Source organism: Taurulus bubalis, assembly GCF_910589615.1.
Source record: "Taurulus bubalis genome assembly, chromosome: 8".
NCBI classification, from domain to species: domain Eukaryota; kingdom Metazoa; phylum Chordata; class Actinopteri; order Perciformes; family Cottidae; genus Taurulus; species Taurulus bubalis.
The window spans coordinates 16,777,422-16,795,004 of record NC_136596.1 but is presented as its reverse complement, the minus strand read 5'-3'; the positions used below and the strand labels follow the sequence as shown (position 1 = coordinate 16,795,004).

General features: G+C 41.7%; 1 protein-coding gene across 1 annotated transcript; it reads right to left on the bottom strand.

Moving 5' to 3' along the window:
- Positions 1 to 1,200: 1,200 nt before the first annotated feature.
- On the bottom strand, positions 1,201 to 3,692 carry fzd10 (frizzled class receptor 10; the record flags this gene model as incomplete). Its single annotated transcript, XM_079221752.1, has 1 exon — positions 1,201 to 3,692. One exon carries the CDS (start codon positions 3,690 to 3,692, stop codon positions 1,941 to 1,943), a length of 1,752 nt encoding a protein of 583 aa, XP_079077878.1. The 3' UTR covers positions 1,201 to 1,940.
- Positions 3,693 to 17,583: the final 13,891 nt, after the last annotated feature.

Sequence of the window (17,583 nt, the reverse complement as noted above, 5' to 3'; positions counted from 1 at the left end):
TGCGCAGCGATCTTCCTTTCAAAGTCCAACCCTTCAAATGATCTAATCCTGTCTTGAATGAGAGCTGGATTGTTGTATAACCCCCTTCATTGATACACACCGACACAAGCAACACAGTGAGAGAGAGAGAGTGAGAGTGAGCGAGAGAGAAAGAGAGAGAGAGAAAGAGAGAGAGAGAGAGAGAGAGAGTGGACTAAAATAAAGTTGTATATCTACTTCCGCTGAGGTAACAAACTATACAAAGAGTTATATAAGCATCCAGCATAAATAATCTAAAGGATATACAAAACATATATTAATAATAAAAAAAATAAACCCTCATGTTAAACACAACATGAACATTGGATATTTTGGTCGTTGAAAAAAACCTGTGAAAATGTTAATTTGTCCTTTGGATGACACCACCGCTTTCACTTTTCATCTGTATGAATATTGGCTAAAACGTTCATTCATCCTGTAAATGTAATTATGTATCACACTGTTTCAAGGAGAAATTTCTCATCAAACATTGTAATTGCAAAAGCCCCTAAACACAATTTGTGAATAAAGTGTGATTTTTCAGGAGATTTTATATGAAAAATGTTTTGACTAAATGTAAAAAGTGACTTTGTTGCCTGAACATAAACAGATAATGAAACGCCAAGGACAATCCCCTTTTTTTGCTTTAAGTTGTCTTCGATGCTGCCACTGGGAGACACACATGTATGTCCCATTGTTTCCTTATGGATATTTAAAAAAAAAAGAATATAAATGTCACTGTTAATGTTTCCTGTGTGTGTTGACTCTAGCATCAACATGTCAAACATGGTTACATTTCTTTTTTATATGTAAAAGTGCATGTTTTCTTTTCATTGCAAGAGATACACAGTGTATGTACAACGTTTATAAGCTGATTCTGATTAGTCACAAAACCAATTACCGTAGTTATATGATAAACATGTCTCTTTTGGCCATTTACACAATGCTGTTTCAGTCCATTCAATTTAAAGCTATTCTGTTTGCCAAACGTATTGTTAGAACCCAGCTCTGACATATCACATTCACAAATTATGGTGGATGATTTAGATTTTTTTTAAATGACTCCTACCAACTGAACAGTGTACAGTGAGCACAAGTGCTGCAACAGTAAAAAAAAAAAAAAAAAAAGCCCACAAGCTTAATGTGGTCGTATGAGAATGAAGACTCACTCCAGCAGAGGGAATAACAACACAGCTGCGACACACCATTTCGGCTTAACAAACATTTAAAACTAGAACGTTTTATTAATTTTTCTATAAAAACATTTTTTTTTAAATATATACAAATGTTCCCTTGTGCTATAAAACAGCAAAGAAAAAAAAGGAAAGCTCAACTGCGTGTACAAATAACTTTTCAATAACGAGTGCTTGATTAATTTAGGCCATGGAATTGCCTCACAAATTATGGGCAGTTTGGAAGGTCTTAAGCTCTTTTCAACAGCTGCTCTCACCCCAGTTCAAACATGTATGGCACTGCCTTGATTCCCAATAAAAAGTCTCCAAACAACACTCATCTCTGACCGCTTGCTGCCATTGTCTGTGGGGGTCCTTTCCTTATGTTTAATACTAATAATAAAAACAGGGAACTGCATCACTAACAGTACAAGTGTCTTTTTTTTGCCTGTAAGGAAAACAGTTATTGCACATTATCCAAGTGACCCCATGTATTCCACTCTTTTTTCTCTTGACCAAGTTCTTCAGTAGGATAAGTGACTCCAGGAGTAACAGACTTTTTTAAAACAAAGGCAGCTTTTGTTGAATGAGATGGCTCAAGACACACGGACACAATAAAAACATTATCTTCAACGCAGTTTGCATAAATAAAACATGAACCTTGATTCTTTTGATGGCACTCTGATTACAAAGTCTCATTTAGGTAAGGGCTTTACAAGTATTTTTGGGGTTTATTCAAAGAGAGCCAGCTCATACACATGTTGGAGGGGGCCGTGTAGGCTCATACTTAGTACTGTGCCCTTTGAGAGATGGGTGAGGTTTGATGTAAGGCCTGCTGCTGGTGAACACACTAGCAGCCTTCCTGCTCGTCCTCTTCTTTAGCTTCCTGCTAAACACGTTCTGCCACGACTGCAGTGTCTTTGAGGTCCAGATCCACATGCCGCTAGTGATGCCCACCACCAGCAGCATGAAGATCTTCACCATGAAGATCTCAACAGCGGGGATGGAAGTCTTCATGACGCACTCGTCTGACTCCGACCCGCTGCTGTCCACACACTCCTGCTCCCCGGCCACAATGCGCCAGTAGTCCATGTTGAGCCTCTCGTAGAAATAGCAGGCGATGACGCAGGTGGCCGGGACAGTGTAGAGCACGGAGAAGACCCCGATACGAACCATCAACTTCTCAAGCTTGTCTGTGTTCTCTCCCTCCGTTTTCATGATCTTACGGATGTGGAAGAGGGCCACAAAGCCAGACAGCAGGAATGAAGTGCCAATAATAAGGTAGCAGGAGAGAGGAATAAGCACAAAGCCTGTGAGAGCTTTGACGTCCATGCTGCCCACGTAGCAGACGCCCGTCAGTTCATCTCCCGCTACCTTCCTCATCACCAGGATCATGATGGTCTTCACAGCCGGGATGGCCCACGCTGCCAGGTGGAAGTAGCTGCTGTTGGCCTCGATGGCCTCATGACCCCACTTCTTCCCTGCAGCCAGAAACCATGTGAGGGTCAAGATAACCCACCAGAGGGAGCTGGCCATGCCAAAATAGTACAGGATGAGAAAGACAATGGTGCAGCCGGTGCTCTCCAGACCCTCCTGGATAATATACTGGACCCCATTGTCTCTGTCACAGGCTATTCTATCAGCTCCCACAAAAAGTCTGATGAGGTAGCCCACAGAGTAAACACAGTAGGACATAGAGAGGAAGATGATCGGCCTCTCTGGGTATTTGAATCGCTGCGGGTCTATGAGGAAAGTGAGCACGGTGAAGGCGCTGGAGACAAAGCAGAGGATAGACCAGATGGCTATCCACACCAGAGAAAACTGCTTATCTCCCTGACTCCAGTATACATCCACTTTGGGGTAGCATTTGGGAGCACAGGACTCACTCTTCTCTACAAAGTGGAACTTGCCCGGATTGCTGCACGTCTGCTTGCTGCTGCTGTCCTTAAGGTGCAGGTCCTGCCCGCTCAGAGGCCGCTGTGGCCGGAAATCTGGAGGCTGGGTGTGGGAGACTTTGGGAGGCTCATCTGAGCCGTTGTTGGGCGCCTCCATGCAAAGGTTGTTTGGGTCGTTTTTGGTCGGCAACCGAGCGCAGTCCAGAGAGTCAGGCCAGGGAAAGTTAAATTGTTCCAAGATGGGCGAGCATTTCACCTTGACCTGCTCACACATAACTCTACATGCTGGGATGGGGTTTGAAACCTGCTCTGTGCACATGGGAGCATACAGCGAACACAGGAAAAATTTGAGATGACTGTGGCATCCAAACTGGATCAGTGTCGCAAACTCCTGCAGCTTTATTGCTGCCTCTTTTTGGTCATCGTGGCCCATAAGATTTGGCATGCTTGTCATGTTGTAGCCAATGTCTTTACACTGGGGGATGTTGATGTGTTGACATCTCCCCTCTCCTGACCAGTCGGGGTCAATTGAGCTGATGGCTGAACCCCCACCGGCCAAAAGGACCAGTAGCACATGGATGAGGCTCAGTTTAACAGTTGAACACATTCTCCCTCTTGATTTAAAGAAAAAGATTGGCCAAATATTCACCACTATAACACAACACACAAGTTCAGTTCATTAAGAAGTCCGTGATGTTTGTGTGTCAGATCAATGTGGGAAAAAAAAAACTTACTGAACTATCTGCTGCAAGAGCATCGTTTCCTCATGTTAGGTTTTTAGAATTTAATAAAAACATAAATCCCGCGTGGGTCCAAAAATGTTTTCTTGCTGGAAGTCGCGTGCGTTCAGGTCCATGCTTTTAAGCGCTCAGTTTGTAGTGTTGGAGCGACTTGTTCGGTCTCTTGCACGGAGCATATCGGTCAACTGTGAGTAAAAGTGAACGTTGATGTGATCCAATGTGTTCCCTACTCGTTCCCAGAATACTCACTCATCCGTCCTCACGTATCATGCCACTTTTCCCGGAGTGTCTATCTGTGTAGCGCTCCGATTTCAGTCCTCGTGCGCAACAACTTGGGAAAACAACAAAAAAGACGTTCCTCTAGTGCTTAATGCGGTGGGGATGGCTGCTCATAAAGCAACAGAAACGGTGAATCAGTCGGCCGTATACGTCAGATAAATATCCTCGTTGATAACAATAACTGGATCCCAGAAATGCAGTCCTATGCTCCTCCCGTGAGCAGCAGTTGCTGCGTTTGGTGGCAGCGCTCGTCTGAGCTGGTCGGAGCCTCCGTCCCGGTCTAACCTGCCAAGAGATCCGCCTTCAAAGACAGCCACTTTGCATAAGAAAGATGACACTGACACGCGGATTATTTTCAAATCGTGCGGAACAGCTTGTTCATTACAGCAGTTTCAAAGGCTCGGAGCAAACTTCCTTCTCTCTGTTTGTTTGTGCTCAACCGCAAACTTCTCCTACAACAGGACACAGACACATTTAATGAGAATCTAGAAAAATATTGCGCAATATTGAGACCAGTCCGAAGGCGGACCAAAATCAGAGCTTTGGTTACAATTTATGTTTTAACTGTCAGCACATATGCTACTGCAGGGCAAGTTTATTTATTATATAATATTCTTTTTTTTAATGATTCCCTTTCATTTAATTGCTTCCTCTTGGTAAGTTTCTTAATGCAGCTCTAAAATGCCCTAAATAACAGGTAAAACAACGACAAACAGAACATATTCTCAGGTTTTATTGTTGCATTCTGCAGTCACACATTATCAATGTGTTTTACTTTTTATGTTTTGGATTACTGCAATCTCAGTTTAAGGGTTCCATCTAGGCTGAGTGGTCAACAATGAAAGTTAACTCATGCCTTAAATAATACTAAAATCGTAAAACAATGTCCTATTGTTCTTACTACACACTGAGACATGACGGTCATGAGTAACATATTCATGTACAGTATTTGAGTAAATATAGCTAAATACGTTCCATGACTGTCATTCATTTTCTGTAGACTGACATTAATCCTGCAAAGAAAGAAAGAAATTAAACAACGAGACAGGCAGACCTACTGGGTTAGCGATATCTTATAACTTAATTCAGTTCATTTGAATATGCCATACTCATCAAGGAGAATTTCCAAACAATATTCACACACATACCAACAAGAAAAAGACAATAGATGTGAATAGTTAGAAACAATAGCTGTATTGTGTTGAGTGTTTGTCAGTATGTATACTGTATGAAACATTCACATCTTGAACGCACCAGAACAAACACTTTGCAGTCATTTCCTGTCTTTTTCAATGAAGGAAGTAGTCCAGCAAAAAAATTAATAAGGTTAGATTTATTATACAAATGTCACCTGAAAGTGTTGACATTGTTCTGCTGTATGGCCTAAAAGAGCTTGTATTAATAATTCAGATACTGGTTTGCTCTCCCACAGTGACATCTGTATTCTCACCTGATGTGGACAATTTGAGTATTTTCCCCATTTTTACGTCTATTTCTTAAGTTGTGTTACACTTGGAGCCATACATAAACTGCCACAACAATCTACAGTGTCTTTTGATTTTTAATAAGCTCTGGGTGATGTAAATCTACCAGTATTTACACATTTATTTGTGAATCCTGGAAAGTTGAATGCACAAATGAACAAACCATGGACACCTTTTTATGTGCCCTCTATACCCTCTGTTATAAACACTGATTCTAATAAGAGTCTCTCACTACACAGTGAATGTCAACAGACACATTCATGTAAATAGAATTTTTGTTTTCTTTAAATGTTTTAATAGGCTTCACATTTAGGTTGAAGCCTGCAGGACGGTGCTGCAGTGTAGATAATGTTCTTGTGCGTGATTAACCAGTATGTGATGAAACATTCCCATAAATCACAGAAATATATTTCTAATCATGCATTTACTGAACAACATTCATAAAGCACAGTGACCAACTGGATGTTCACAATATGTTTTTACTTCATCCACTTTCCTCTCACACTGCCAAATGATGAGTACAAATGTGTTAAACTTACAGATCCTGTCTCTTGTAGCACCCTGTGACCCTGAACAGGCAAAGTGGTTTAGAAAATGAATAGATGGATGGGCTTTTATTGGCCTGTTAAAGCGAAACAATTCCTGTAGAGAGCCGGCCTACATAAGACACGGCAGCACCAAAGTCAAAGGGAAATAAACTGAATACATTGAACGCATCCACACATAGACTTCAGTAATAAACTGCATCTGTGAACCGATGTTGCATTGTTGTGAATCAGAACTCCATTTTGGTTGTACTCTACGTCAGTTTCCTCATTCAGGAACTTGATGGCGAGAACTGCTTGAGAGAAGATTATGAGGCCTTTTTTTTATGTATGTGAGATCCTCACTCACATTACCTTGTAAAGAGTTTGTAGTGGTAAGATTTATCCTCGAGCCTGGCCATGGTCTTCATCAAGGGGGAAATACTGATCACAAGTAAACAGGAGTGCTTTTAGTATATTTTTTACAAGAGTCACCAAAGTGCTTTTAGAAGTATTTCAGAAATGTGTCCGGGCAAGATGAGAAACCTGGCAACAGCGTGCCTAAATGGTTTAAGCACAGCGTATCTTAGTGGTGGCATTTCAGCTGTTAGCGCTCACTGTGTGGAGCAGAAGGGGCATAAATATAGGGTATGAATACACTCAGGAACACAATACCCTCCTCCTATGCAGCACATGTGCTTCTCAGATTCCAGTTATCCAGCTGTTACCGTTTGAAGGGGTTTGGTCCGAACTTGAGAAAAGAAATATCTCATGCTCATCACTTTATTTCAAAAAGACATATGCTAATGTGTTCTCAGTTTGTAATCAATGCCTTTAGCCGCCACAGTTGTTGGATTTCCTGACAGATTCTAATATTTTAACCCGGCAGTATTTTGTGTTAAGTTAAAGTCAGTTTGCTGGGAAATTCATAATGATAGGCAAATTATTTTTCTTTGTCAAAAAAGCTCAGATGTAGCAGCAGCATGCATTTTATATATTGTGACCCCCTCACAAAGACCAGGACAACAGCTGACTTGCCTGCTCTGTCCCGCTCCCTCCATTTGGCCTTTATCTGAGTAGAACAAAACGAGATGACAGCTTTAATGTGAAGACGAATAATGTATTATCAATGTGATCCCAGAGCCAGTTATGATCTCCATTTACTGATCATCTGGCTTTCGGGAAACTCTGTCTGGCACATTTTAAAGCAAATATCTGCCCTTATTATCATTGCCTTTGGTGTAATGAAGCTGACAAGATAATACTGTCACACAGTCTAATAAGAAGACACAGTCTACTGGTTTGTTGTAATTCATCGCCTTTGTTCTGTGCTCACTCCTGTCTTTCCTCTTGCCTCCCACTCTTTCGTGATTGTTTCGGTCATGATGATATCTCTTTGAAAATGAGAAGAAAAGAGGAGGAATCAGGCCTGTTCAGTCTTTAGCATCTGTAGCCTCAGCAGCTATTGTCCCTTTTTATGATTTTTTTCCGTCTACCATCCCCTGTTTCATATACAGCCCCCTTCTATAGCTCATTCCTACTCTCACACACACACACACACACACTCACACACACACACACACACACACACACACACACACACACACACACACACACACACACACACACACACACACACACACAGACACTATCTCTCTCTCTTTCTCTCTCTCTCTCTCTTTCTCTCTCTCTCTCAGAAACTTTATCTCATCTTTGCAACCACAACAGTGCGGTGAAGAAAAGCAGCGCAGCTCCATCTCTGAAAATCAGCGACTGTGAGATAATTCTGTAACTAATAAAGTGAAGGGGGCTTTGATGGCGGAAGCTGAAAAGATATATATTTTTTTGTGTGTGGGATTTGCGATGTGTGATTCTATGGAGCGAGCTCGCTCCCCTGCTGCTCGGCTCTGGCTGGAAGCTGGCCCCCCTCTGGCTAATGTTATGGAGAATCGGAGGAATTTTATGGCTGTCTTTTCCCTCAGCCCCCTTTTTTCTTTTGTTCCCCTTTGAAGAATGACTTTAGACATTTTATTTACATATTTAACTATGGATGAAAGAAATGCAGGGTGAGGAAGCAAAGCTCCTTGGGTTCTTGGGGGAATTTTGATCAGTAAAAAAAGAGTTGAAGCTAATACATTTTTGTTTGCGTAGCCTGAAATTAGATGGGAATCAAACACGCAACTGTGATTGTGACATTTCAAAAATTTACGCCATCAGCTCTTTGATGGGAAACATGATCTGCTTACACCAACTCTATATCAGTGAGAGTAATCATAGTATTTTCTCTTAATTGCTGTGGTGAGATGACTTGCATGCTGTTCCAACATGTGAGGTATGCTATGAGAGAGATGGGGGACGTTTTAGACATGTTTGGCATTGTTGTCAGCGTTGAAAGGGCATGTTGATTAAACGTACGGGTGGGGTAGGGCTATAATCTTCTTAACCAAGGCCCTCCTCTTCTCTTTCAGAGGGCACAATAAGAAGACACAACACACTCAGTTGGAGGTGAGACTATTTGTCCACATGCCCTGCACATTGTCCAAGGATCCTGTTCGCCCTCCTGATCGCACGCATTCAGCGTTTAGCTCAGGTGGATCCAATTTATCAACATAATCCGTTATTTTCTTTCTTATTGCCACTCCACAATTTGTGAAGAGTTTTTATATATGATATATAATATGATGGGAAAATATCTGAACTTGGACAGTAAAAATCTTGTTGTGAAATCATTTTAAAATACTTAAATATAGTAAAACTCTTTCCTATCCCAGTTTTAAAAAATATTTTTTGCAACTGCAGGCGAAGATGATTCTGTTTAATATCATACATGGTATCTTTCCGTCCCGTTTGAAATGCTGGAGCTTTAATAAGGGCGCTAGTTTTAGTAAAGGGTCAGACGTTTTGAGGAAACGCATATGAATCAAGCAATTAATTATTGAAGAGCTCTGTCAACATCAAAGCCTGCAGTATTCTTTGCTCATCTGGTTTAAATAGTTCAATAAAGTAACTTATTAATGAGGACTAATTTGTTTCGCTCTCCTTTTCACTTTGCTCCATTAAAATGCTTTGTTTCACTGTTGTCATTATGGCGCGAGTCCCATCGGTTGAAGGTTAACCCGTTGACCTCAATCATTGTGTATTGTGGTTGATAAGAGGAAGTCACTCCGTCATTGAAACCTTTCAAGTGTTTATAAAGTAGATTAGTACAATTATAAGCATGGTGGACCTTTATATGACTGGAGAAGCTGTTGGCCAATCTGCAATAAACAGCGTTGTAATGAATTTTTTTGTTATGACACTCAATAACATCTGGGTTGAGGCTGCTTTGAAACAGGATTATTAGTTTAGTGGCGTGTTCTTACATCATACTCTTTCATTTGGTGGTCGTTTAATAGCAAAGAGAAGAGGAGGGGAGGAAGAAGTGCTGGCGTAGGAGGGTTGTAGGAGTTCAGCAGCTTGAGATGAAGCAATGAATCAAAACAGTTACAATGAGCTGTTGTAAAACACATTTTTGTTTCAGAAAGTCACATCAGACACATTAGAGACATTTGCAAAGTTCTGCGAAGTTCTTTAAAACATGAGAGCGATTAGTAGACGTCACAGAAAAAGGAGGAGGAGAAAAAGAGTCAAAAAGGGAGAAAACATTTTATTGCCTTCGTTGGTGGAGGACGCTGATGGCAATATTATTAGTCGAGGTCCTCGTGGGGGCACTTGAGTGTGAATTGCTAATCAGGAAGGCCTTCTCTGGTCTAATCCCTCTTTGAGTGGCCGGCTCGGAATCACCACGTCTGGGGAGACTCCCCACTGCTTCTGGCTCTGGAGGCTCCATTCAATAGCGCAACCCTCCTGTCCCATTCCCACAGTCCACTCACACTGTGAGACACACACACACACACACGCACGCACACACACACACACACACACACACACACACACACACACACACACACACACACACACACACACACACACACACACACACATCCTCATCTGACCAAATTAGATTAGACCCTTCCCCTTCTCCCCAGCAAGGCGCTGGTCTTTTCTCTGCCCGGTCATTTATCCTCCCCTTTTGTCTCTGCTTTATAAAAGAGAAACAAATTCCCAAACAACTCCGCTCCTAAGAATGCACTGGTTTGGAAAAGGATGAGGGAAGGGCAGACATCTTTAGCAGACCTGAGGTGATGCTATAATATCGCCATCCCTTTGGTGTGTCGGCTCTAATGATGTGGGGGTGGGGGGGAGAAGAGTGGTGTGGCAGAGCAGTGAGAACAACGCCAGCTGTGCATCATGTCAACCTGATACCCCACAACAACACTGAGCCGTTTCTGACAGCAACACTAAGGATCTCTTTATTGTGGCCCCTCGCTAACATTGTCCAACATTTGCTCTGCTTGGCCGTAAATCCTCCCTGACTAGAATAGATAAAGTGCAGTTGGCGAACTGTCTACATGAGACGTGCACCAGTGTGTCCGAGTCCTGTATTATTAGTTGTTTTGATTCCTTGTATCTTTATTCCTTGTAAACCAGTAATGGACACTGACACATATAGGCAAAATAAAGGCCTCTTTTGAAAGGGTCTTTTGTAAAAAAAGCCCGAGTGGAAGCTTATTCCTCCTGGTTCAATGTGCAGCCAAGCTATCCCAAAAGCAGCAAATTGAGATCAAAGCAAAATTAAAGCTGACTCGTTCAAAGCAAGATAAAAATGTTTGAGCCTGCAGCAATATTTTCTCTATTGATTTCCTCCTTTGCTTGCACTCCGTGGGACTGTGCTGGCTGTGCTGTGCTCAGCGCCAGCATTGGAGACTCTGAGGCTGCTGCAGGGAGAAAGGAAATGAGTATCGATACAGACAGAAAAACACTGTCATAATGATCAGGGATAAACGGATTTCACACAGCGCTCGAGATCTAAGTGATTGGGTAACTTTTCATTGCCGTCCAAATGTGTTTTCACTTTGCATTAAGACACAGGGAATAATAATGAGAACATCTAATGGCAAGCATGAGTGTTGCATGAAGAGCGAGCAAGGGACCGGCATTGTCTTGTGCTGTTATTAGCTGTGATTCTGTGGATAGAAGCAGGCGTGTAGAGCCATATTTTTGTCATTGTCTTCTCATCCGGTGCAGGAATCTCTTTTTTAAGGAACGTGAGAATGTGAAGCCTATCTCTCAGAAGTTTATTTAGAATTGCAAAATCTTTTGAAGTGTGTCTTTCACAGACATTTCTCTGGCCTTTTTTTATTTTATTTGCTTTTATGTTCAGTGATACAACAAAGAATCAGGCCCAGATTAAGTTTTCTCAGTGCTGCACAGCAGATAACTGCACATTGAAAAAATGTCAGCTTTAATTAGAGAGAGCTAGTTCAAATGTGGTGTTCCAATAATAACACAACAGCAAAGAAAATGTCTTTGTTATGTTGAGCTCAAACCTAGGTAATTATGTGTAATTTACAGGTTGTTGGCAAGGTGTGAATGCATGAGTGAAGGTGCAGGTGAGGGATTCAGTGCTGCGTTTGAAGTCCTGGGAAGGATTGACAAGCCTCGCAGTGAAACCTGAGAAGGTATGAAGACAAGCTGGAACAATCAGTGTCTGCAGACACCGCAGACCAAGAGTGTTTCTCTCTTTCTGGTGTAATTCTCCTCATGTTGGATCTTTACACAGTCTTGCACATCCGTCCGTTTTTATCTACAGTAGAACAATGTAGCAAAAGTTGTCGGAAAGCTGATGAGTAATCTAAAATGTCTGTCAATCGACACTGGAGGCTTCAACGACTGACAAAATATGAACCTTTCTTTGTTTTCTGCATCTCATGCAAGAGTGCATTTGCACATCTTTTATGCTTTCTTCACCTTTCTGTTGTAAGGTGTAACACCTGGGCGAGCTGAAAGGAACATGAATCAAGCTGAGGAAAAGGTCTTTTAATCTGTTTCAGATATTGTTTCATAGCTGTAAGCAGTCTTACCTCATCTATGAAACTTCCTCTTAGGACAGAGGGATCACTGTATCTGTAGGCATTCCTTGGGCTCAAATATCAAAACAGCCCTAAATAACCTGTCATGCTCTCTCCCAGATGCTGCATGAGCAAGCTTGTAGTCCATTTTTTAGGAAGAAATTAGCCTGCAATGGTACAACCTTTAAGTTTAAAGGTCCAATGTGTGAGATGTGACCAGAATTATAATTTAAATATTATCACCTATATGTGAAGAGGTTACAGTGTTGACTTTATGTCAACAATGTCTATGTATTGTGTTGCAGACATATCTACTGAAATAAACATGCTAAGCAGCTTGTACTATGACCTGTACCTCGGGAGGCGACAGTGAGTTGCTGTAGCATTTAGTCTGTCCTCAGTCCTATGAGAAGAGAAAGTGAACAGCCTCTCGAGCTTGTCAATAATACTGTATTTAGATAGTTAGTTTATTGGATGAAATCATTTTGTTCCCACCAACACCAGAAGAACCCCTCGCCATGCGGAGGTCACTCTGTGAGACGGGTCTTATTTTTGAGATTAGCTGTAGCAACTCTCATTCAGCCAGCGCAAACCCCAACGGCAGCACTAGATCTAACCTGTGTAATGGCAGCAGCAGAAAGTTTGCTGATCCGGTGGGAGAGTCCCATGGGATCAGACGCATGGCGCTGAGGTTTGCTCTAGCTTCATTTGTGTTGCTACAACTTCGCTAGATCTTAGCACCTTCAATGTTCTACCATTGTGGGAACATTTCCATTTCCAAAAGTTGAGCCGTAATCTTGAAATAAAGTAATGTTGTTATCAAGTGAACTTTATGTCTACAGTGTGGAATGTAGTAAATTGCCTTAGAAACAAAATAAATGGTCAAGCAATACAAATATCTTGTTTTCACACATTTCAGCCCCTGTCAAATAGACAGCTGTTGGTAACCCAGTTATGGAAAGTGCCTGTGCGCTTTTTCTTCCCTTACTCGCTGAGAAAATTCAGTGGCTGTTTGACTTCTACGCGTCTGGTGATATCAAACCTAATATCAAGTGATTTCCATTTCACACCAGGGCCTCCTGAGTGATCGATGGGGGAACCTACGACATATACAACACTGTCAGTCAAACCTGGTCCCGTTTGACAAGCAGGTTTTAGACATCCTGTTTTGATACACTTTAGTTTTATTGCCAAAGTATGAGGGCCGATATCTTTGGGGAAGGCCTGTTTTTACTATTACTACACATCACATGTATCTCTATCTATCACACACACGTGCAAACACACCCATTCCCGTTTCTGCTTCATAGTGCACCAGATGAGACCACTGCTGCCTCTTGTCACGGGAAAGGATGTTGATGTGGAAGCTTTAGTGGAGGGATTTGAAAGCAGTTGTATTGGTGAAGTCTCTGATAAGAAAGAAGCCTGTGACTTAAACACGCTGAATGTTCAAAGATGGCTGTTGTTTCAATGTACAAGAGACTGGAGCAGATTGGGTGTGACAGACTCAGGCCAGGTTTGAGCTCTTAAGCTCGTTAGTAAAAGCATTCATGGGCGAAAGCTTAGAGCAGTTCTTTGTCTGCTTTTTAAGGTAATTATTTGTTTAAAACCACTCACCACTAACTATCATGGTAACCTAGTAAAAAAGAGTTTATGTGTTTTAACTAAAAGTATGCTCACTTTTCGCCTCACGTTATTTGCATAAATCTGACTGAAATATTTGCTCTAATGTTCTAGCTTAAAAAATCCGTACTCCGGCTGTTATACTGTACAGATTTAAAGCATTAAATACATGGAACATACCAATACAATTTGACTCATCCTACACATTTAAGGAGCAGGGGGCTGCTGTGAAGTGACTTGGGGTTCAGTATCTGACTCGAGGACACTTTGGTATGTGGACAGTACAAACCGGGGAATGCCAATCTTGTAGTTCAAGGACAACCTGCTCTACCACTGGCATATGTAACTTGACACAACAATAAAGTTCATGTCCTCTAATTGATGTTCTAATTGCTGCTGATGTTGCAACGTAATGGACATTATTTCACAATTGGAATATGTTTGTCTCTGTTTGTGCATGTTGTAACTTCTATCAACAGCAGATAGAAGTTACAACCATCTAACTTTAAAATTTTTCCTGGTATCATCTCGCAGTTGTTACTACATTCAGGGTGAGATCAGTGTGAACCTCACTAGGACAGCAACCTTTTTCATCTCAGCATTATTCTGTGTAAGCCTCACTACAGATGTAGAAAAGATCTGTGCTTTCATTCACCCTTCAAGAAGACCAAAAGGAGGGTAAACAAAACGTATGTGTCTTAAGTGTCGTCTTGAGTGTCAAGTGCTGTTGAAAGTCTGGGTTCGGAATGAGCAGAGTGTTAGCTGTCTAAACAGGGTGACAGCGGACGGCCCACTGTAGTTCACACAGGTCAACACGAGTGAAAAAGGACACCGGCTAGACTGGCCTCCTGTCTTCTGGGTGCTGACACAACCTTGTTGGTGCCCCCCACTTCCCCAAACACGCAACACCTCTCCCTTGTGAAACCCTTGTCCCCTATCTTTACCGAATAAGGCATGCACCACCATGACTCTCTCTCTGTGGACAAACAACGGTAGCCTCTCTACGTTCTAGTGTCTGTTTCTCCCTCTCTCTCACCTCCTGCTTTTGACAGAGAGACTGGTGTTTCAGGTTCAGAATGTTTCTATTAGCATCTTTTGGTGAAGGCCTGTAATCCAGCCATCACAGCCCTTGTGATCTGACCACGGCCAGGCTGTTAACCTGTACCACTGTGACAATGTCAAAGCAGACAGACCCGAGAACACTGGTAGGAAGTCCTCAGTTCAGCAAAGACTCCTTCTGTTTGCTCCCTCTCTAACAATTGTTTGCTCCGCTGTCTGGAGGTGTTTGTTTACGTCTGTTGGCATTTGGCTCAGTGTTGACATTTGATATGTGTAAGCGATATCTATTCATTCCTGAGAGCAATGTAGTGCATTGTGAGACGTTAATGTTTGATATTGTTGTTTTAGCTCAGAGGTTTGAAGATAACATTTCCTGATGGCATCCTTGCATGCATTTTATTGTATCATTTTACGTTTCGTACATGTTCACACAGAGTATTGAGAGCTAAAGTCAGGTATGCCTGTAATTGTTGTATTTCCAGTTTTCCAGTTTTCTACATTTTCTTCTGCAGTGGTTTAATGGCGCCCAAATGGAGGATTAGCGTCATTAACTGTTTTTCTTAGTAAAGCCAAGTCCTAATATTCTCATATTCTCATGTACTGCATTCATTTTTCAGAAATTGTAATTGAAAATGTATTCTATATTTGGAAGTAAACCTGTAAAGTTTCCAAATGTTTAGCTATTATCTCTGCTGTACACAATGGTGATTACAGACATGTCTCAACTAGCTGTGGCCCCTTGACTTGGACTTGCCTATTTCGTCAAGTTGGTCACGTTTTAAGGGGAAGACAGCAAGACAGCGATTCCAAGTGGTATTATTGTTAGTATACTGTAGCAAAGACAACCAGATTGCTTTTCAATTTCCCCAGAGTCTACTAGTAGCAACAAATGTAGTGACCTATTCAGACCAAAAAGATATTCAAATATATTCCAATAACGTGCCATTTCCCCTACTAGGAATAGTAAATGCAAGAATTTACACGGATACTGGTCAGTAAGGGAAAAGCTACTGATAGATACCAGGGATAATAAAAGTGCTCTGCTCTTCCTGTTTTGGTTGCGTAATGGTTGAATGCACTTCCTCAGTGCCGTAAATCGAGTCTTCCTTTTCTCTATAGATTCTCAATAGACAGAATTGCAAAGTGAGAATGAGGCTTATAGTGAACTCATTGAAATGTTGATGGTGTCATTATTCTATAGCCATTACGTTGTGCTACAGTACAAATGATATAGCCGTATATAGTTATGAATAAGTTTGGCCTCTGCAGAGTAATATAGGCTTCAACCAGTGATTTTTTCCTTGCCAATTTTTTTTTTATCTCTCCTGATTGGCATCCAATAAGTCAAACCATTAAAACGATTAATCACATTCTCATTAAATACCAAGGGACATACTTCAATTGATGGGGCAAACAATTAATGCCATCCTGTTTATTTGAAGTGATTATACTGGGTTTGTTCCCATCTGCCTCGTGGGAGGAAGTGGCGTCCCTGGTGCAGATGCTGTTTGTCAGAAGTCAGAACGGTGAAGCAGCGAGCCAGTCTCAGAGTGGTTACACATGCAACAGAGGAGATTCAAGCAAACTGAAATAGAACAATGGCTCTTCCACGCCTGTATCCTATTTCATAGGAACAATGCCTAGTTTGTGGCATTTTTCCATACACATGAAAGACAAGCCATGCTTCTATAGCTATACACTGTACGCATCTTTGTGATATTTTTGTTCCGTTTGTTTTGAAGCGTGTCAGAGGAGAGACAAGCCTGTGCATAGCATCAAAAGCTTCGCTCACTTTAAAGGATTTGTGACGCGGATATAATAATTTAGTTCCAGACTGTGTTTTAATGCTTATACGTACGGTATATTTATGATTGACTGCAGAACCTCAGACTTCTGTCTTGAAGGCCTTGGACAGTTTGAGCAGCAGCTGCAGTACATTACTTTAGTTCTTATCCATTCGCAGTTTGTACCTACAGCTGTTTTTGCTATATTACAAATTAGATTAAATTCAAGACATACAAAAAAGCCAGTACTAGAGATAGTTGAGTGACTGCTCGCCTCTTTGTGAGGACGTCCCTGGCCAAATGTGGTTCCAGGCGACTTCTCCTCCACTTATTGTCCAATAGCATGATTGTTTGTTGTCATTGTGGTATTGTTTTCGCTGTCACATTTTGATCTTGGTTTATGGTCCCAGATGTTGGCGGAGGGGTGCAATCCGATGGAAAATACATTTCAGCGCTGCGTCTGATGTTCTCTGTGGCGTAGCGCTGCTAAAACAGCAAACACAGACTTCCTACCAAAACACAGAGCGGCCATAGGTCTTTACAGGAAAGGCCTGAGCCTGTGGCAACCTGTTGTGTTGACCAAGTGAATAAGTTTGTATTGTTTTGCAATTACAATTGTCCTCCTAGATTTTGAGACATGGTAGATTTGTATAAAAAAAACATGTCACTAAGATTAGGCTACACCTACAGTAGTACTGATAATACCGGGTTTTCTACAGTTGGTTTAAGAGGGACCATTTTTTCCTGATAAATGGTGGGAAACCTGCATCCCTTTCCTCTCTGTAGGTGAGTCCCATCAACTCCTCCGGTCGCTGTCCGATTGGTGTGAGGAGGCCACCCTGGTATTTTTCTCCTTCTGTAAAGGTTAGGAGATGTGAATGAATCCGTTCTGTATGTGTCCAAGGAAGAGGCAGCACAAAAGCCGGTTGTGGGGGGTGAGATGGCCCCAGTAGCTTCTTCCACCAATCAACAGTGATAAAAAAGAGGAGAGGGAGCCAGAGGCGGCAAGGGGAGTAGAGCTCCTCTGTAATTACAACATGGTCTTAAAAAGCAA